At 49.6% G+C, this 21,359-nt stretch overlaps 1 protein-coding gene across 2 annotated transcripts in view; it reads left to right on the forward strand.

Annotated features, from left to right (window-relative positions):
- The window catches only part of SCAMP5 (secretory carrier membrane protein 5), a 141,040-nt gene that overhangs the window by 105,766 nt on the left and 13,915 nt on the right, over window positions 1–21,359 (forward strand). For both annotated transcript variants that reach the window (XM_085643818.1, XM_085643817.1), the window contains one exon: window positions 10,384–10,501. In XM_085643818.1, the coding sequence (XP_085499944.1) occupies window positions 10,384–10,501 (118 nt within the window). The remainder of the gene's footprint in view (window positions 1–10,383; window positions 10,502–21,359) is intronic.

The raw sequence follows: 21,359 nt of genomic DNA on the forward strand, positions 1-21,359 counted from the left end.
CGACGTCGGGGCGGCATTCTTCGCCCACTGAACATGGCCGCCGGTCCACATCGAGGCGTCGTTTGACGTCGAGAAGAGTCCCGGCGAGAAAGAAGGCGACGCCACGGATCGACGTCAAGACCACGCTCGACGTCGAGACAGGCCTCGGACAGGTCGGTGGTCCTGGTGACGGAGTCGGCTTCACGCCATTCCTCCTCTCACTCAGGGGCATCTCCACGACCGGCAATTCCACGAGAGCCTGCCAGCCAACCCCGTAGGTCTTCCCCTCAGACTCAAGGGACCATTTCTCTGTCGCCCAGATGGCTGCTGCCAGCACATCATTGGCAGGACTCAGGGGCTACAACGAGGCTGCGGGAATATGTCAGTCAAGTGCATGACTCTCCGCTGCAACGGCTGGTGGAGGCTGTGGACAGAGCTAGTCCTCCCAGACCAGCACGTCAGAAGTTGCCTGACAGCCGGTGACGCAGATCGCGCTCCCCCAGGCGGGAGGGGCGTTCATCCGGATCACGGGCTCGTGATCATCGCCGGGAGCGGAGGTCACCATCATCGTCCTCTTCCTCATCCACCAGGTCCTCCATCAGGGACTATTCACTTCGGGCAGCCCAGTGTCCAGGGTCTCGCCCATAGACGACATCAACACCTACCAGGAGGTGCTGCAGAGGGGAGCGCAGAATTTGGGGATTGAGATGTCAGTCCCCCAAGTCACCACGTCGGTGATTTTTGAAACACTTCACCAGAAGTCTGCCTCTCGTCCACTGCTGCCTTTGGTCCCAGGAATCATGGAACCCGTCATGGACACCTTCCTCACCCCGGCGACCGTCAAAGAGGTTCCGGCTCGTATCCTCAAAAAATACAAGCCAGCTACCTCTGATCCGGTCTTTGTGAAGATGGACACGCCTGCGGGGCCTGCTCTTCCGCGGCGGCTTCCCTCAAAATCTCCAGCGCGGCGGCGCTGTTGGGCAGACACGATAGGGCTCTCTGGGACTCGATGGAGCGATTCAAGTCCAAGCTCCCCAAGGAGGACTAAAAGGACTTCGAAGAGATTGTCACTGAAGGGGCTCTGGTGGCTAATCAGTCGATTAGCACGGCGGCAGATGGTGCGCTACTCTCAGCCCATTCTTACACACACGGCGTGTGCGCCAGGAGGTCGTCCTGGTTGCGGCTGACAGGGCTCAAGCCAGATGCTCAGCAACGGATTTTAAACCTCCCGTTCTCTGGCACCTCCCTCTTCGGCACTCTCACGGATGAGGAGATGGGGCGCATGAAAACTGAACTGGACAACCTCAAAGCTGTGGGCTTGGAGAAGAAAAAGGAATTCAAGCGCCGTTTTCGACCCACCCAACGCAAGGGGCCTCAACAGAGGGTTCAAACCCCTCAGTGGTCTCAGAGGAAAATCGCAGTTTCGAGGCGGAAAATCCGGCAGGGGCAGAGTTGGACACCAGCAGCAGTCCTCCACTGCCCCAAGAGGAGGAAAGTCATGAGCTGTGGCTTCCTTTACGACCGTTGCCCACTCCAATGGGAGGAAGTGCGTCACAACATCTAGCAGAGTGGGACAGCATCACAAAAGATCGCTGGGTGCTGAATATACTGCAAAATGGATATGCGCTACGTTTTCGAGCGCATCCAAAAGACATCCCGCCAAAAAGGTCCCGTCCTCACCACTTAAAACTGAGGGCCCTTCTGCAAAAACAGGCCATAGAAAGAGTTCCTCCTTCGCAGGTCGGAAAAGGAGTGTACTCCCGGTACTTCCTTGTGCCCAAAAAAGATCAAGAGCACAAGTTTCGGCCGATTCTGGACCTTCGTCTCCTAAACAAAGTCATCGTCAAGGAGAAGTTCCGTATGTTGGCGCTTCATCAAATATGTCCACATCTGCAAGTAGGGGATTGGATGTGTTCGGTGGACCTCCAAGATACGTACTTCCACATTGCAATTGTGAAACATCACCGCAGGTACCTGCGGTTTGTGGTCGGAAGCAAGCATTATCAGTACAAAGTCCTTCCATTCGGGCTCAAGTCGGCTCCGCGAGTCTTCACCAAATGTATGGCAGTGGTGGCGGCCTGCCTACACAAGCAGGGTCTATTCGTCTACCCTTACTTAGACGACTGGTTGCTGAAGGCTCCATCCCAGCAGCAGGTGAAGAAAGACTTCCAGACCTGTCTGAGACAGTTGCACGCTCTCGGCCTTCACGTCAACATGGCAAAGTCCGTGCAGCAGCCCACTCAGTCCATCCACTACCTTGGCTCCGTTCTGGACACAAGCGTGGGAAAAGCGTATCCTTCGGGGGAGAGACTGTCTTCAATGAAGCGGAAATGCAGGCTTATGCAGCAGATGCAGAGGCCGTCAGCCCGGCAGGTAGCATCTCTGCTGGGATCCATGGCGTCCTGCATTTTTCTCATTCCCAACGCCAGACTGCGAATGAGACCTCTGCAGCAAGCTCTAGAAGACCAATGGGATCAGTCCACAGGCCGTTGGGGAGATCGAATCTCTCTCTCTCCCAGGTGGCGAAATCTTCCCTTGCATGGTGGACTCGTCAGGACAATCTGATGGTGGGAGTCCCGTTTCACCAGCCACTTCCGGTGCAATCGGTGGTGACAGATGCATCGCTGCAAGGTTGGGGGGCCCACATGGGGTGCCTCCAAATACAGGGTCGGTGGTCTACAAAAGAGCAGGGCTACCACATAAATATGCTAGAACTTCGGGCAGTCCACCTTGCTCTAAAGGCGTTCCTCCCAGCAATCAAGGCCGATTCAGTCCTGGTGCAGACCGACAACACCACGACCATGTTTTACCTGAACAAACAGGGCGGGACTCGGTCACGCCCCCTCTCCCTGGAGGCACAAGCGATCTGGCACTGGCTGCTCGCCCGGAACCTCTCGGTAGTGGCAGTGCACCTTCCGGGGGAGTTGAATATCAAGGCAGACGCACTCAGCAGGCACTTCGAAGATCAGCCAGACTGGGTGCTGCACGACGAAGTGGTGGCAGACCTGTTCCATTGTTGGGGTCGTCCAGAAATCGATCTGTTTGCAGACGACGAAAATTCAAAATGCCACGCCTTTGCGTCCAGATTCCACCGTCCAGGGACCAGGGGGAATGCTCTTTTGATGGACTGGTCAGGGACATTTGCCTACGCCTTTCCGCCCCTGCCTCTGATTCCGAAGGTGGTATCCAAGCTGCTCAGATCCGACATGAAGATGATTCTCATAGCTCCAGACTGGCCGCTCCAGTGGTGGTACCCGGACCTTCTCCACCTCTCAGTGCGGCCTCACAGGCGACTGCCTTGCAGGCTGGACCTGCTGTCCAAGATGGGCGGGAGGATTCTGCATCCCAACCTTCCCTCACTGAACTTAACAGCATGGCTCCTGAGGTCCTGCAATACGGACATTTAGGTCTACCACCTGACTGCATGCATATTCTAAAAGAAGCGAAGCGACCCTCCACGAGAGCGTCTTATGCGTTTAAGTGGAAGAGGTTCTTCATTTGGTGTAGGGAGAATCACCTTGATCCTACAAAGGGGCAGGAGGACGTCATCCTTCCTTACCTTCGGCACTTAGCTAGATCAGGCTTGAAGTATGCATCCATCAGGGTCCATTTGTCTGCCATTACAGCTTACAGGAGGTCTCCCAGTCAACCTTCCTTTTTCCAGATGCAGGTGGTCAAGGACTTCTTACAGGGGTTGAAGAAAGTTTACCCCCCTGTTCGAAACCCTTCTCCTCCGTGGGAGTTGAACTTAGTTTTGTCCAAGTTGATGGGCCCACCTTTTGAGCCGATCCACAGAGCTTCCTTACAGCATCTGTCTTGGAAGGCCGCTTTTCTGGTAGCCATTACATCGGCACGCAGAGTAAGCGAAATCCAGGCGCTCTGTACTAAAGAGCCGTACACAGTTTTTCACCAGCACAAAGTGGTCTTAAGGGCACATCCATCTTTTCTCCCTAAGGTAGTGTCTGATTTTCATATTAATCAGTCCATTTCTCTGCCATCCTTCTTCCCGAATCCAGCGACCCCCGCTGAGCGGTCGCTCCACTCCTTAGACCTCAAGAGGGTACTTAAATTCTACCTGGAAAGTACCAAAGGCATTAGGAAGATGGATCAACTGTTTGTCAACTATGGCGCCATGAGAACAGGCTAAGCGATCCATTTCCAGATGGATTGTTTCCTGCATTACCCTAGCCTACCAGCTGGCGAAAAGGCCTTTACCTTTGGCCCCTAAGGCTCATTCTACTAGGGGGAAAGCGGCCACAGTAGCTTTCTTGCATGACGTTCCAATGGCAGAGATCTGCAAGGCGGCCACTTGGAAATCGGTTCAAACCTTTACCAGGCACTACTGCCTCGAATCCGATTCCAGGGCGGATGCCCAAGTAGGCCAAGCCTCCTTGAGGAACCTGTTTGGGTAGCTGGGTCTATCTAAGCATACTGTTCCTTCTCTGTTTTCTTTCCTTTGCCCGCAGGGGGATGAGGTGAGGCTCGCTATTCTATTCTAATGCTTATGACTATTGATGAGGATCCCCTGGAAGAGAAGGATTAGTTACTTACCTGTAATCCTAGTTCTCTTCCAGGGGTATCCTCATCAAAGTCATAAGCAACCCTCCCGCCTCCCCGGGCAAAGGTGTGATCGTTTTCAGAGGTTATTATTTCTTTGTGCCATGACTTTTCAGTCTCCGCAAAGAACAACTGACCTAACTGCCACCCCTGAGGCATGATGGGAAGGTGGGGGTCAGGTGTGCCTTAAAGGCACGGTGTCAGTTTTTGCTATGCAGCTATTAGTTAGCTTTTCAGTCTTTTTAGACTGGGTATTTGCAATGCAGCCTGGGAGCTTCCTATGCTTTCAGTGTTTTCTAAGAATTTCTGCTGTTTTCTAAGCATTAAAACAGTTTCGAAACAAGTTATAATGTTGTTTCTCGTGTTTATAATGCTATTTTCTTATGTATAGTGGAAATTCCTTACAGCATGGTTCAGCTCTAGGGTTTATAGGCTGCAATTGCTTGTGTATACATATAGGTATATATGTATGGATATATATATGTGGGGCACATATAATATACTGTGTCCGGGATCCCGCACATGGGCGGGAATATTCTAATGCTTATGACTTTGATGAGGATACCCCTGGAAGAGAACTAGGATTACAGGTAAGTAACTAATCCTTAACTGACGAAAACAAAGGTTAAAGTGATGTTCTAGTAAGGAATTGTTAGAATATCTAACTTTACATTAACAAAAACTTGGAAATTCACTGAAAAACACAACGGTTAGAGGGATGTTGTAGTTGGGTGAAAATGTCACGTCAAACATACCATTTGAAAATAACAAAACCACTGAAATTCCCCATTTATAGTTATTTCATGTAACTATAACTCGTACCCTAAAGTAACCATAAGCTGTGCATCTCTAGCCACAGTTCCTGCTGAATGGAAACTAGCAATCGTCAAACCTCTTCAGAAAAACAATCCTTGGACCAGACGACACCCTCCAACTTTCGCCCAATATCTTTATTACCTATCCTGGGCAAAATTACAGAAAGACTCGTCTACAATCAGCTATACAACTTTCTAGAGCATGCCAAAATACTACACCCCTCCGCCAGTCAGGCTTTCGCCCCAACCATTCAACGGAATCGGCACTACTAGAAATAGTGGACACATTGAAATGTACCCTGTTCAAAGGGAAATTGTCGGCACATGGCCCGCTTATTTCGTTAATATCTTCCTTTAACATCGAAACAACATCCTAGGCAGATGATGCACAGCTGATCCTGTCCTTCGATAAAGACGACAAAGCAGAACTTGACTTTAAACTATGCCTAACAGGTAATCCATTGGATTGAGGATAATCATTTTAAATATAATATGGATACAAAAGAAATACTGCTAATAGGGAAGGACAATCCTTTTGTTCCAATCCAGTGGTGGCCAGAAGACACGCCCGCCCCACTCAACGCAGTGGAAGTAGCTAAGAATCTGGGGGTAAAATTCGATACCTCTCATTTCAACCCCAAGCACTTGCTTTAGCTGGAACATCCTTCAACCTCATTAAAAGCCTTAAAAAAATATATATGATTACATTCCCTTTTCTGCAAGAAAGACAGTGGCGGTAGCGCTCACCTTGTCCAGACTAGACTACTGCAACAGTCTGCCCCGAGGCGCTAATAAACAAGCTACAGGTCATACAAAATGTAGCGGCAAGTCTAGTGCTAAAACTACCCCGTAAATCATCTACCCCAGCAGCCTTAAAAACCTTACATTGGCTGCATAAAAGGATCTTGTTCAAGGTATTATTATTCACTTTTAGAGCCTTTAGAAACTTCGGAACCAAATATCTAGCGACAAGATTCACGCCCAACATCACTGCTAGGACCCTGAGATCCTCCTCAAACCACCTGTCTTTAGGTCCAAAAGAAAAGGAGGCAAATCTCTGGCAGTCCTAGGAACCAGAGCATGGAACCTCATACCAATTAAGGCTGATAGGATCAGAAACTCAATATAGGAAAGCCCTTAAAACCTGGTTCTTTGGATCCTTTGATGCACTGTGTTCTTCACTAATATAACCAGTGTGCAGCACTTGTCTGTCGGTCTTCCCTTTAACCCCTCCACATAGCGCCAGGATGCTCCCTCCGGAGTGATAGTTGCGCTTTACAAGTAATCAAATCAATCAAATACCCTAGTGCAAAAAATTAAATACATAGATATATATAGATGTATAGATATATTAATATCACACCATGGCGATTGCCACGGTGTAGTTATAGTTATGAACTTGGTTTGCTAACTTGATGCTGTTTGACAAATCTTCACAAACGTTTTTCAAAAATGATATCACCCACCTCAGCTCCTTTCTTGTATATTTCAGGAAGATCCGTCATGCGCAAGTTGAGAAAAAAAGGGGTTCCACAATACAACCTCCCCAGCCAATTTCCTTAGGGATTCTTGAGCAACAATGCAGCCCAAACAACTGAATGGAACTACACCAAATTTGGCAGCAAGCTAGATCTTGACCTAGAAATTGTGCGTTTTATTATTTAATTTCTTTATGAATTCGGGTTCAGAATGTGTATCTGGGCCGTTTGGCTGAAATAAAAAAAGATTAAGCCTTCTGATTGGCTGAGGGAGGGGGTGGTGTTCAGCTCGCACGCTCTGATTGGCTGTCTGTGACTTGAAAATAAATGTTGCTGCGGCCTTTACAGGAGTTGGGAGACTTTTTTTGATAAAGGACTCAAGTGAGCGCTGTAGAGATGCCTGACCCCCTACTTTGTGTGGAGGGATCTTAGAGAGATGCCCTCCATGATTTTATATTTTTAATTAGTCGTGCGGCCCCGGGAATCCCATCCCATGGGGTTGCGATAAATGCCATGGATTATCTGGTTCCCTCCGGGACACCCAAAGCGAATGCAGGCCAGGGGCAGCGGAAGCTTGCTGCATTTGTTTGCTTACTCCTGGCAGGAACAGCTTTTCTTTGCTTCTGCCGGGCAGGAGCAAACCTGTGTTATCTGCCCAGAAGAGCACCGGTAGGAAGTTCTCCTATCGAGCCACATGGAATCAAGGCCACTGCATGGGTCAAGGAGGGAGCCCCACACTTCCTCCCCACAAAAATAATTTGGTCCCTGGGGATAGAGTCCCTGGGACTTCCACCCAAAAAACAAACACAAAAAAAAACTTCGCCCTCGAGCATGGAGTCTCCGGGGCCTTCAGAACTTGGGCGGGGGCAAATTTCCACTTCTTTAAAAAAAAAAAAAAAAAAGTAATTGGCCCTGGGGATAGTGTACCCGGGCCCTCAGAAGGCTCATTGAAGGGAACTGCATGCCCCCGCAACACTGGAGAAAATAATTATTTGCCCTTAGCACCTCTCACTAAATAAACAAAACAGTGATAGGCCTCAGGTGGAGGGAGGATCTCCGGGCCCATGAAATGGCTCTGGGACTAGGCAGCACGTCGTCCGCCCCCCCCCCCCCCCCCCCAACCCGCCAAAAAAACCTGTTAATGTGAAATGAGCAGTGTAAACACTAATTTTACATTAATTGCTCAAGCTGGGAGAACCCAACGATGACCAGTAAGGTGTTTTTTTAATGCTGTTAGTGTCCCTATATAGGCAAGGGACACCACCTCACTTTTTTAAAAAAAATGTGTTATATTTAAATGTAGTGGGGGGCTGCAGGGAGCACAGTAGCCCACTAACAGCATTTAAAAATTAAAAATAAAATGCTGTAAGTCGCCTCGGTCATTGAATCCAGGACCCCAGAAAAGCTTTGTATTATTTTTAAAGCACTCAAGCTCCAGCTGTTTGCTCTTCAGCTGGAGTGCAGTGGCCCCTTGTGGTTAATGTCCTAGCTACATTTTGTATCCTGATTTATTTAAATTTAAAGGTCAACATCGGTTCATGTTTTTTTAATGGTTTATTGAAAATATGATGTGACCATCACTTTTACTAAACATCGTAGTGCATGAATTTATAAAATGTACATTTGATTATATATATTGTCCAATTAGTTAAAAGAAATATTTTTCAAAAAGCGTTAATGGTATAGTAAATTTGAAATAGGATGTTCTGGTGCAAAGTGCTTTTGCAGTGCAAAACAGTGCTAGGGTTAAAATAGTCCTTCCGTAAGAATTTACTTGGTTGTTGAAAGGCTTGGCTACGTTCCACTTGACAACTCCCTATTCGAGTCTGAGTTGGAGAGAAAGACAGTGGCTTGGCCAACTTGCATGCTAGAAATTTTCATTTTGTGTGCCTGTAGGGCTCTAAGCAGTTGTCAGCTGCCTGATGGCTAGAGCGATGTCTGAGTAAGAGGCAGACTCGTTCTGCTCGCTGCCTGGCTGGCAGAACAATGGATGATTGGTAGGAAGTATTTAAGAGAACTTCATTTTGCTCCCAGAGAAAGCAGTGTCCCAAACAGCAAAACTTCCATTGTCCGGTTAGGTGAAAAAACCAACTAGCAGATACTAAATGTTCATAAACCTTGTGTATCCACAATATTTGCAAAATGTTAAGTGTGTAAAATCACGGTAAAATAAACCAGAAAATTTGACTGTTCATATAATGTTAACTTTGTGTGCCTAAGTGCATCAATGTTTGCATTCCATGCTTTTGAAACTGAGACCTTGGATGCAGGTCAGCAATCTATATCTGATTCTGGTCACCATCATTGTGAAAATCGACTGATTTGTTTTCTGTTATGCAACAGAGCTGAGCTTCTTGGTCCCAAGCATGGAGTCTTCTGCGTTAATAGCAGTGTTGAATGGTGCACAACGTTAATGCATCACAATTAGTATTTTATCGCTGGCGGTATGTAACTGAGAAGAAAGGGCACCAAAGAGGCTACCCGTTCACTCAAATTTGAATGCTCTACCTCCTGGTGATGTGTACTTATTTTATTTCTCATATATTAAATGAAGAGGTGTGGCGCAGCAGCCAGGGTGTCTGATTCCGGACTACGGGGTTCACGGTTCGATCCCCGGAGCCGGCGGCAGGTTAGCCCAGCACCATGTGACTCTGGGCAATAGCTCGTTTAATCTTCCCAAGGGCCCCCAACCCCGGGACACCACTTCGGAGGTAGCTGTGCGCTTTACAAATACTGGTATTTCATTTCATTTCATTTCATTTCATATAAGAAAATATACGGGAGGGAGACTAAGAACTGGCAGTGCTTTCTAGATTTGACCTGCACACACTCATGCTTTACACTCCACAGGTCTGCTAGAGACTGGAGCACAGACCTGCTAGATGAGTGTTCTAATATTGTAGCTATTAAGGCAAATATTTAAAAGGTATATAAAGCTAGTGTATGTTTTTAAAATGTTTCTGCTTCTATTTGCTGTTGTAAACTAGTGCTGATCCCTAGGGTGCTCGTTCAGAACACTATGGAATATAAGAAAGGTTTGAGTGAATGTAGACTGCTAGAGGCTTTCTTTATACAAAAGTTATTTTGATGTTTTTTTTTTTTTTTTTTTTGAGTTAACAGATGTTCTACAAAGAAAATCCACAAGACTGTGAAACTTAATTATCCATCAAATGCCTTAATGAGCTTTTAGCAAAATAGATACAGAAAGTTATTTTGATGTTAATGCAATGAATCGGACAGCAGTAAACTGAAGGGGAAAAAACCCCAGACCTTATGGTTGCAAACCTTTATCTGCTCGGTCCTGCATATGTAAATGAATGTACTTTATTATTGATGCAGACGAAATCATGAAATTACATATGAAATTCTTTTAAGAGCACCTACAATTAAGAGACTGTGGAACTTCATAAAATGCTTATCATAGTACTTGGGAAAGTGCATATAGGATTATCTGTGTTAACTGGTTACTTCTTCATAGATTTGCTGCATTATCAGGATCCTCATTACAAAGATGGAGGTGTCTCATGTCTGTATGTTTTTCTTTCTTTCTGCAGCGGCTGGATTGCAGCCATCTCCTTTTTTGGGACAAATGTGGGCTCTGCAGTGGTGATGTTGATTCCGACCATTATGTTCACCGTGGTAGCTGTATTATCCTTCATTGCTCTCACTAAGGTACAGCTCATAGTAATATGCTGTAATGTTCTAAGAAGATCCACAAGGCATCCACAGTTCGTAGTATGTTACGGCATGTTCGCTTTTATTAGTGGTTGATACTGTAGAGAACTTTCTTGTAATGTAGTAGATTGGTTTAGTTGACTCCTGCAGTGTTTCTTTCTTTCTTGTTTTTCAGTTTTTGCTGTTTTCCCCCAGCTGCAATGTAACACTTCGGCACAGTGAGCAGAAAACCCACAAACAAGACTTAGTATGCCTCAGATGTTTATGCTCTCATAAATGCATTAATGACTAAGTCAAATTTCTGTCCATCTGATGTGCTGCCATAGGATTCAAATGTGACCTGTCTTAGAGCATTGGCTTAGTTTTTAGAGATTGGTGCCACAGTGCCAAAGGTCACATTGTTAATATCAAACTTTTTCATAGGTTACCGTAGTTCACTTTTTTATGGATACATCTAACTACAGATTCCTCACAATGTACATATCCCAAGACATCAGACTAGATCTGGAAAACTCAAAAGCACTGCTCTTGCGCACCAGTGGGTACTGCTGTGCGGCTCATCAGCCTTGTTCCACTCCAGAAGTGGCGATCAGAGTTGCATAAAAGCGCCACCAATGCATGTGCATCAGTTCTTTTCTTTCCACAGCTTCAGACGCAGATACGGAGCTCCACTCTTTTTTTAGTTGTTTTTTTTTGTTCACTCTATAGGATATTTTTCCTCATTCCTTTTCCAGTGTGCAAGATAACATGTCACCTTCTAAGACTATATGATTTAAGGTTTGTGACGGAACCCCTCAAAGTGCATCTATGGTTCCTAGGTTCATGCACCACTCCAAGGCCTGTGAGGACTGCTCCCAAATGAATCTGAAAGCCTTTGGTGATTGCAAAATTATACATGATAAAACACTGCAAGAATCCACACGTGCAGCTCCCGTTTGAATTGAAAGTACAGTACTGCTCCCGCGCTGAAGTAGTTTCCGTGGCAAGTCTTCTTCATTGCCGAAGTCTTTGAGTACATTCAAGAAAAAACGCAAGATAAGTCCCAGTGGGATTCGGCTCCTTCCTGTCATTCTCGTTCTCTAGAGCAGGTGGAAGGATGTCACTGTGCCTCCAGGTCTCACTCTCATTCCACTGGGCAGCCGATTTACACTTTTGTCCTGGTGCACCCTAAGTTCATGTGGCCATCGGCGATGCTGCAATAGGTTGTAGCCTTTTTAAAGGCCAATCTGTTCAGCTTTGGCACACTTCTGGATTCCTTTGGCATGCCTCTAAACTCAATTTGAATGTCTTATAGAAGGTCTCTGACAGGCCGTTCAGGCGCCTTTGAACCATCGAGTGAGTCTATAGCTTGGCTAAGCTCCTGCAGTGAATGGCTCGCTAGGGAATTGCACCTGGCCAGTGGTTAGCCAAACCATTGCCACCTCCTCCAGGTTGGAATGATGATGTGTGAAGTCGGCAGGGAGTTTGGTAGTGTATAGAAACTTGTAGTATGTTACTTATTCTTTTAATATATCCACGTTGTCTGTTGCTACTGTGTCGTCAGCTCCCCGTAAGGATGTTATGTGTCCAGCCCAGCGGGGTGAGGGGGGGGTAGGGGCCCTCCAGGCAGGCAAGTGTCCTACTGGGTCACTCCCCCCCTCCACATATCTACATGTCGCGTGTTATTTGCCTAGCAGTGTGGCTTCTCTGTCCGCGTGGTCATTAAATTCCAGTAGTAGGGCTTTTCCGTGTATGGGAGGTGTCTGGAGTGTTGGTAGAACTATCCAGTTTGGCCAGTTCAGTTTTGAATTAGGCGAGGCTGCCACGTATTGCCCGCAGCACCCTGGCTTGTTTAGAAATGCAGATGCCGCAAATATATGCCATAAAGGCGTCCTGTGTATTGTGTCACCGAGCCTGTGTTAAGAGTAAAGTACTCGAGGATCGCGTCCTGAAAGTCTGATTTGAAAATTTCGTCTAGTAGTGCTGTGGCAGGGAATGTCCATCTACGTTCCCAACCAGTAGAGTAGGGAATTACAAGGTGAAGTAGCACAGGCGTGTGGTCTGACGGAGTGCGGGGCAGTGTTTCCACACTGCGTATTCATTGAACAGTAGGGGTGTCTACAAACCAATAGTCGATACGTGCTCACACTGAGCCTGGGGCTGAGTGGAATGTGAAACCCAGGTCTCCGGGGTGCTGCACGTCACACGCACCGTGGAGGGCCAATGAGGCCAGAAGATCATGGAAGGCCTGCAATGCCTGGGGTTTAGAGCCTTGCCCTGTTCCGGATGTGTCACGACTGGGACCCAGCCAAACATTCAGGTCGCCACCAAGGATTAAGGTGTCCGGTCTAGCAATGCGAGTAGTTCAGAGAAAAAAGTGGGGTCAGCAGTGTTGGGTTTGGAAATATTAAGGAACAGGGTTTTTTTTTGCCCATCAGTGTCACCCTCAGAAATACATATCGCCCATGTTCATCTACAATAGTGGTGTGGAGCGTAAAGGGGAGGCTGTGGTGTATCAATATACATACTCCACGTGAGTATGTGCTGTATCCAGCGAAGAATCCGTGAAGTCCCCAGGAGGATGCAAATGGAGGGAAGGATTGCGGGGGCAGGTGAGTTTCCAGCAAAAAAGCGCTCTTAATGTGGTGTCTATGGAGGTAGGATAGCACTAGCTTACATTTCCGGTATTGTTGAGGCCACGTACATTCCAGGGCAATAACCCCGCTTCAACCTGTGTCAGGAGCTACCGTCATGTAGGTGCCGGAGTGAAAATGTATCGGATATACATGTGGAGTGTGCTATATGCGAGTGGGGGAGTTGTGCACACGAGAGGGAGAAGAAAGGGGGAAAACTGAGAAAAGACACAAAATGAACAAATCCAATCGACCCACCTACACCCGGCGAAAACAACCTGGCAAACCCCTAATACCCAATTCTAGAAAAACATCATCCCAACATTAAACCAAGCGGAGTTATCTGTCGCGGGTCGGCAATGCTTCGGGAGCCCAATGCCCGGTCTGTAGAGATCGTCACTGAAATGGTGAGGGTTATTGTGTATGGTGAAAGACCCTTAACTTTCCATGGCCGAGGTGTAAACTGTAATCATGCAAAAGTACATAGCAATGAAAACTGTTATTTGCATGACCGTAATAGGGTAATCTGATGATAGTGGAAAAAGTGGAGCAGTCACTACTCCGGAGGGAAGAGTTCTGCACTGCCGCCAGCTGTCGATCAGGGGCAGAGAGGCTAGGTGAGTGGGGAGGGCTCTTACAATTATTATTCTTTTGTGTTTTGCAAAAAGCCAGGCATCTGCCAGAGTTTTAAAAAAGCGGGATTTGTCACCTACAGTCACTTGCAGTCTTGCTGGGTATAGCATGGCTTATTTTAGGGCGAGTTTGTGGAGTTGTGCCTTAACTTCAGTGAACTTTTGCAGAGCTTCCTGAACCGCTGCTGTGTGGTCAGGGTAGAAGGAGAGCGAGAAAGCCAGATACTGCAATGGGGAGTTCACGGGCCAGTCGGAGGTCGGTGTTGCGGTCCCTATAGTTTAAAAGATATGCGATAATGGGCCTCAGAGGGGCTCCAGGGTGAGGGCTTGGGCCTAAGGACATGTGCGTCCTTTCCACAAGGAATACCTTGGAGAAGTTTTGGAGCCCAAACTAATCAGTGAGTAATGTCTCTACAAAGTTTTCCGGGCGTCCGAGGTTGGTTGATTCTGCTTGTCCCAAAATCCGTATGTTAATCCTCCTGGATCTGGCCTCTAAGTCCTCGTTTCTGATTGCCACTGCCTTAATCAGTCATTCATTTTTTTTCCAGACGGCGTGTCGTGTCTTTTGCCCGGTCTTCATGTGTGGATATGCGCTCCTCGGATACCTCCAGCCGGGGTGCTGTGTCTGTCCAGGCGTAATCCCATTTTGTCAAGCCACGTAGCAAGTGTCGAATCTTGCATCAATGGAGCGGAATCCGGATCTTAGTTCCGTCATAATGGCTGCCGTGCTTTAAGGGGGGGGGGAGGTTGTGCTTCAGGTTTTGCAGCGTGAATCTTTCTGGATTCACTATGCTGTTCATTATTCCGCGATCTTGTGGTTGGGTCCGGATTCGTAGTCTTTTTTTTTTTTTTTTTTTTTTTTTTGTAGCCCAGGTGGGCGGCGACGACCACCATTTGGTGCACCTTCCGTGACGTCGTCGTGCTTCCTGCGGAAGTCCACCTTTGGGGCGCCATCTTCAGATTCTTTTTTCCGCCGTTGGGTCTGGATCGTCATCGAGAAGCTCCAGAGTTACAAACCGAAGAAAGAAAAGCGAGTTTCGTCGACAAATACATCGGAGTTTTCACAGGAAAGGAGGTTATTTCATCAGGAGCGCGAAGAAAGGAGGTTCAGCGCCCTTTTTTTCTTCGACGACCTTGGAGAATGCGCACTCAGAGGCCCTGAGCGCAATGGACAAGACGCCATTCAAGTTCTGCCCAAACTGCCACCACAAGTTCGCGCAGAAGGACCAGCATCCGGTCTGCAACCTCTGCCTACCGGTCGAACACCAGAGTAAGGACTGCAACGCCTGCTCAGCCTTCGCGCCGAAGACGCTCAGGGTGAGAGATCGGCAGAGAAGAGCCAACGCCAGCATGGATGGCAAGGGTAAGGCCCCGTCGCTCTACGATCTGGGCCTCTCCTCGGACGACGAGGACAACGTCGCCGGGACAGCCGAAAACTTCACGGTCGTAGAGACCGACAAGAAAAAAGAAGACGAGGTAAGAGAATCGTTGAGCGAAAAACAGAAAGTACCTCAAACACGAGGGTGACTCGAGAAAATCAGAGTCTAAGTCCACGAAGGGAGCCCCGGCGCCAAAAATTTCGACGACCAAAGGGGGAACCATGGACAAGAGGCCGAGCAGATCCTTAGAGAAGGACTCCCTGGTGCCGAAAGGCAAGGGTCGTCGAAGACAACCCAGGGAACGGCCCGATCGACACTGAAAGAACGGTCGACGTCGACGCAAGTTTCGACGAAAAGATCCGCTGTCGACGCCGAAAGCATCTCCGAGATGGAGAAAAAGAAGAGCTGGCTCGAGGCCGAGATGGAGAACATCCTTCAAAGGAAGAAGGAGTTCGACGCCAAGATGAAGGAATTCAAGATTCCAACGGTTTCATCGGCGGACGTCGTCGAGGTCGAGGATGAATTCGACACCGAGGGTCTGATGAGGGATCTCGAAGAGGAAGACGAGACCTATTATGAAGAGGAAGCCGAGGAAGAAGACCAACAGTCGGTCTACGGCTCAGCACCATCGACCAGCCACGAGATCGAATGGCAGGATCTCGACACCGAGAACCCGGAGGAGTCCGTGGACACGTACCCTTCGAGGCCTTCGCCAACCGACGACATCGGGGTGTACAATATGGTGGTCAGGAGCGCAGCGACAGCCTTCGGCGTCAAACTCGACGAAGAAAAGCCGATTTTCTCATCGAGACCCTGCTCCCCATCCAGACGAGGAGCCAGTTCCTCCCCATGCTTCAAAGCGTGATGAATCAGGGGCGAGAAGCCTTCAAGGAACCAGCGACCTGCCGGTCGATCACACCCAGGACTGAGAAGAAGTATAAGCACTCTTCCCTGGACCCCCCTTACATCAAAGGTAGCGTGACCGCAGACTCCATCATAGCTTCCACGGCCAGGAGAAGGGCCAACGTACCAGCAACCTCGGGCCCACCACCTGATAAAGAGAGCAGGAGGATAGACCTCACTGGAAGAAAGGTCGAGAGGAACGCCGCTATGCACTGGCGCATGGCGAATTCCAATGCTCTCCTCAATAGACACCAGTACCAGCACTGGGACGAGATGGGGGAGCTAGTAAAGCATCTCCCCGAAGAATACCGCCAGAGAGCCTCACACCTAGTAGATGAAGGCAAAAACATCGCCAACTCCTGCATAAAGACGGCGTTGGACGGGGCAGAGACTTCAGCAAGACTCATGGCCATAGGGGTCACCGAGAGAAGGCATGCATGGTTAAGAATCTCGGGATTCAAACCGGAGGTGCAGAACAACATCCTTAGCACCCCCTTCAACGGAGATACACTGTTCGGAGCAACAGTTGACGAGAAGCTCACCCAGCTAAAAAGAGATAACGAAACGGCGAGGTCCATGGGGGCCCTACAGCAGAGGGGAATGAGGCGAGGCAACCCCTCAAGGAGACCCTACGGTAGGGGAGGAAACCAGCAGGGCCCGTCGCACCAGACGTTCCAGCAGGGTCAGCAGGGTGAAGGTCACGGACAGGGTCAACAGAAGCAAAACTGGCAGTACCAGCCCCGGGGCCAGTCCTTTCGCGGGAGAGGGAACGGACGTGGCCAGAGAAGGAGAGGGGGGGGAGCAGCCCTCATCAAAGTGACTCTGCACGCAGGAGGACGCCTACCCTCGACATGCCCCCAGGGGTGAGGCGCGAAACAGTAACATCGAGGGGGAGAGAAGGATCAGAAGCCTACGAGCATACACCAGTAGGCGGAAGGCTGAGGCTCTACCTTCACGAGTGGCAGCGTATAACCACAGACAAGTGGATACTGAACACCATGCAGTACGGGTACTGCGTAGATTTGGAAAGGAAACCGCCAAGCAGGAAGCCAAGGGGAAGGCAAAGATCGGGTCAAGAACTGACCCTACTCAGAAAAGAAACACGGAAGCTTCTAGAAAAGGGAGCCATAGAGCCAGTGCCGTTCAGAGAACGCAACAAGGGGGTCTACTCAAACTACTTCATGGTCCCGAAGGTAGACGGGAGCCTCAGACCCATCCTAGACCTGCGATACCTAAACAAGTTCGTCAGAACGCAAAGGTTCAAGATGACTTCGCTGCAGGAGGTGCTGCCCCAAATAAGACACGGAGACTTCATGGTCACCGTGGACCTCAAGGATGCCTACCTGCACATCCCAGTAAACAGAAGACACAAGGGACTTCTAAGGTTCAACATCGACCAGGAACACTACCAGTTCACAACCCTGGCATTCGGATTAAAATCAGCGCCAAGGGTTTTTACAAAATGCCTGTCGGCGGTCGCGGCCCACCTACGAAAGCAGGGGATACACGTCTACCCCTACTTAGACGACTGGCTGGTCAAGGCAAACTCGCGCGAAAAGTGCGAGAGGCACGCAAAACGCGTAACACACTCTCACGAACCTGGGGTTCTCGATTCACTGGGGGAAGTCGTCGATGGAACCGGAGCAGGTGAAGATTTTCCTGGGGGCAAAAATCAACTCCCTGAGCAGTACAGTGGTGCCCAGCGACAGGAGGACAGATGTACTACTGAAGGAGACGCGGCTCTACCAGAAGGGGCGAGCTCTGACAGTGAGGTCGGTGAGCAAGTTGATGGGGATGATGGCGTCATGTATCCAGCTGGTGCCGAATGTACGCCTGCATATGAGACCATTCCAGGAATGGCTACAACAGCAATGGTCACAAGCAAACGGAAGTTGGGAGGATCTAGTGGTTGTTAGGCACGCAGTGCAGGAGGAGATAACTTGGTGGAACAGAGACAACATGACAGCAGGGAGAAGCCTGACACCACCAAACCCAACAATGACCATTACCACGGACGCATCGCAAAAGGGATGGGGAGCACACATGGACAACCTCAGAGTGAGGGGTCTGTGGGCTCCAGCAGATGCGGTTCGCCATATCAATTACCTCGAGTTGAAGACAATCCTACTAGCCCTGAAGGCATTCCAGAGGCACCTGTACAACCAGAGGGTGTTGGTTCAAACAGACAACACCACGGCAATGTTCTACATCAACAAACAGGGGGGGACAGTCGTTCCCTCTCTCCTCTCTGGCTCAGGAGATTTGGAGATGGGCCATACCTCTCAGGATAGATCTACTGGCAATTCACCTACCGGGGAAGGACAATGTGGAGGCAGACTGGCTAAGCAGGCAGACCTCTGCATCTCACGAGTGGGAGCTCAATGGCCAGGAAACGGAGAAGCTTTTCCGGAGATGGGTAACTCCCACAATAGACCTATTTGCAACACGCCAAAATGCAAAATGCCAAAGCTTCGCGTCCAGGGAACCAGATCAGCAATCCCAGGGGAATGCCCTATGGATAAGCTGGTCGAGGACATTTGCCTACGCCTTTCCACCGATACCCCTGTTGCACAGAGTGCTCAACAAGTGCAGAACCAGCAACATGACTCTAATCCTAGTGGCTCCGCAGTGGGCGAGGCAGACATGGTTTTGCAGCGTGAATCTTTCTGGATTCACTATGCTGTGCATTATTCCGCGATCTTGTGGTTGGGTCCGGATTCGTAGTCTTTTCTTTGTTTTTTTTTTTTTGTTTTTTTGTAGCCCAGGTGGGCGTCGACGTCCACCATTTGGTGCACCTCCCGTGACGTCGTCGTGCTTCCTGCGGAAGTCCCACCTTTGGGGCGCCATCTTCAGATTCTTTTTTCCGCCGTTGGGTCTGGATCGACATCGGGAAGCTCCAGAAATTCACTCGGAGGAAGAAGGAAGAAAAGCGAGTTTCATCGATAGAATCAAGAGAAGACATCAGGAATAGAACAGATTTCATCAGGAGCGCGAAGAAAGAGGACCAGCGAGCTTTTTCTTCGACAGCCTTGGAGAATGCACGCTCAGAGACCCTGAGCGAAATGGACAAGACGCCATTCAAGTTCTGCCCAAACTGCCACCACAAGTTCGCGCAGAAAGACCAGCATCCGGTCTGCAACCTCTGCCTACCGGTGGATCACCAGAGTATCGACTGCAACGCCTGCTCAGCCTTCGCGCCGAAGACACTCAGGGTGAGAGAGAGGCAGAGAAGAGCCAACGCCAACATGGATGGCAAAGGGAAACCCCCGACACTCTACGAGCTGGGCCTCGACATGGACGACGAGGACAACGTCGCCGAGACAGCCGAAAACTTCACGGTCGTAGAGACCGACAAGAAAAAAGAAGACGAGGTAAGAGAATCGTCGAGCGCAAATCAAAAAACACCTCAAACACGAGGGGGACTCGAAGAAAACCGAGTCAAGGTCCACGAAGGGAGCCCCGGCGCCGAAAACTTCGACGTCCAAAGGGGGAACTTCGGACAAAAGGCCCAGCGGATCCTTACAAAAGGACTCCCTGGTGCAGAAAGACGCCGAAAGGCAAGGGTCGTCGAAATCATCCCATGAAACGGGCCGATCGACGCAGAAAGAACGTTCGACGTCGACGCAAGTTTCATCGAAAAGACCCGCGGTCGACGCCGAAAGCATCTCCGAAATGGAGAAAAAGAAGAGGCGGCTCGAGGCCGAAATGGAGAACATCCTTCAAAGGAAGGAGTTCGACGCCAGGATGAAGGAATTCAAGATTCCAACGGCTTCATCGGCGGACGTCGTCGAGGTCGAAGAGGAGTTCGACGCCGAAGGGCTGACAAGGGATCTCGAAGAAGAAGAGGAGCCCTATTATGAGGAAGAAGCCGAGGAAGAAGACCAACAGTCGTTCTTCGAATCGGCGGCATCTACCAGCAACGACGTCGAATGGCACGATCTCGACACCGAAAACCCGGAAGAGCCCGTGGACACGTACCCCTCGAGGCCTTCGCCACCCGACAACATCGGGGTATACAATATGGTGGTGAAGAGCGCAGCACTGGCCTTCGGCGTCAAACTCGACGAGGAGAGGCCGAAAGCCGATTTTCTCGTCGAAACACTGCTCCCCATCCAGACTAGGAGTCAGTTCCTCCCCATGCTACAAAGCGTGATGAACCAGGGGAGAGAAGCCTTCAAGGAGCCTGCCACCTGCCGGTCGATCACACCCAGGACAGAGAAGAAATATAAGCACTCCTCCCTGGACCCACCTTACATCAAGGGTAGCGTCACCGCAGACTCCATCATAGCCTCCACGGCCAGGAGAAGGGCCAACGTTCCAGCAACTTCGGGCCCACCTCCGGATAAAGAGAGCAGGAGGATCGACCTCACAGGCAGGAAGGTCGAGAGGAACGCCGCAATGCACTGGCGCATGGCGAATTCGAATGCACTCCTCAATAGACACCAATACCAACACTGGGATGAGATGGGGGAGCTAGTAAAGCACCTCCCCGAAGAATACCGCCAGAGAGCCTCTCACCTGGTGGATGAAGGAAAGAACATCGCCAACTCCTGTATAAAGACGGCGTTGGATGGGGCAGAGACTTCAGCAAGACTCATGGCCATAGGGGTCACAGAGAGGAGGCATGCATGGCTAAGAATCTCGGGATTCAAACCGGAAGTGCAGAACAACATCCTTGGCACCCCCTTCAACGGAGAGACACTGTTCGGAGCAACGGTGGACGAAAAGCTCACCCAGCTCAAGAAGGAAAACGAGACAGCGAGGTCCATGGGGGCCCTACAGCTGAGGGGAATGAGACGAGGTAATCCCTCGAGGAGACCCTACGGTAGGGGTGCAAGCCAACAAGGGACATCGCACCAGGCGTTCCAACAAGGTCAGCAGGGCGAAGGTCACGGTCAAGGTCAGCAGAAGCAAAGCTGGCAATATCAACCTCGGGGCCAGTCCTTTCGCGGGAGAGGGAACGGACGTGGCCAAAGGAGGAGAGGGGGTGATCAGCCCTCCTCGAAGTGACTCACCACGCAAGAAGACGCCTACCCTCGTCAGGTCCCCAAGGGTGAGGCGCAAAAAAGTGTCATCAGGGGGAGGAGAAGATTCAAGAGCCTACGAGCATACGTCACCAGTAGGCGGAAGGCTGAGGTTCTACCTTCAGGAGTGGCGGCGTATAACCACAGACAAGTGGATACGGAACATCGTGCAGTACGGATACTGCGTAGACTTGGAGAAAAGACCTCCAAACAGGAAACCGAAAGGAAGACAGAGATCTGCCCAAGAACTGGCAATACTCAGAGAAGAAACGCGGAAACTCCTACAAAAGGGAGCCATAGAGGCA

Source organism: Triturus cristatus, chromosome 3_1 (assembly GCF_964204655.1).
Source record: "Triturus cristatus chromosome 3_1, aTriCri1.1, whole genome shotgun sequence".
Taxonomy (NCBI): domain Eukaryota; kingdom Metazoa; phylum Chordata; class Amphibia; order Caudata; family Salamandridae; genus Triturus; species Triturus cristatus.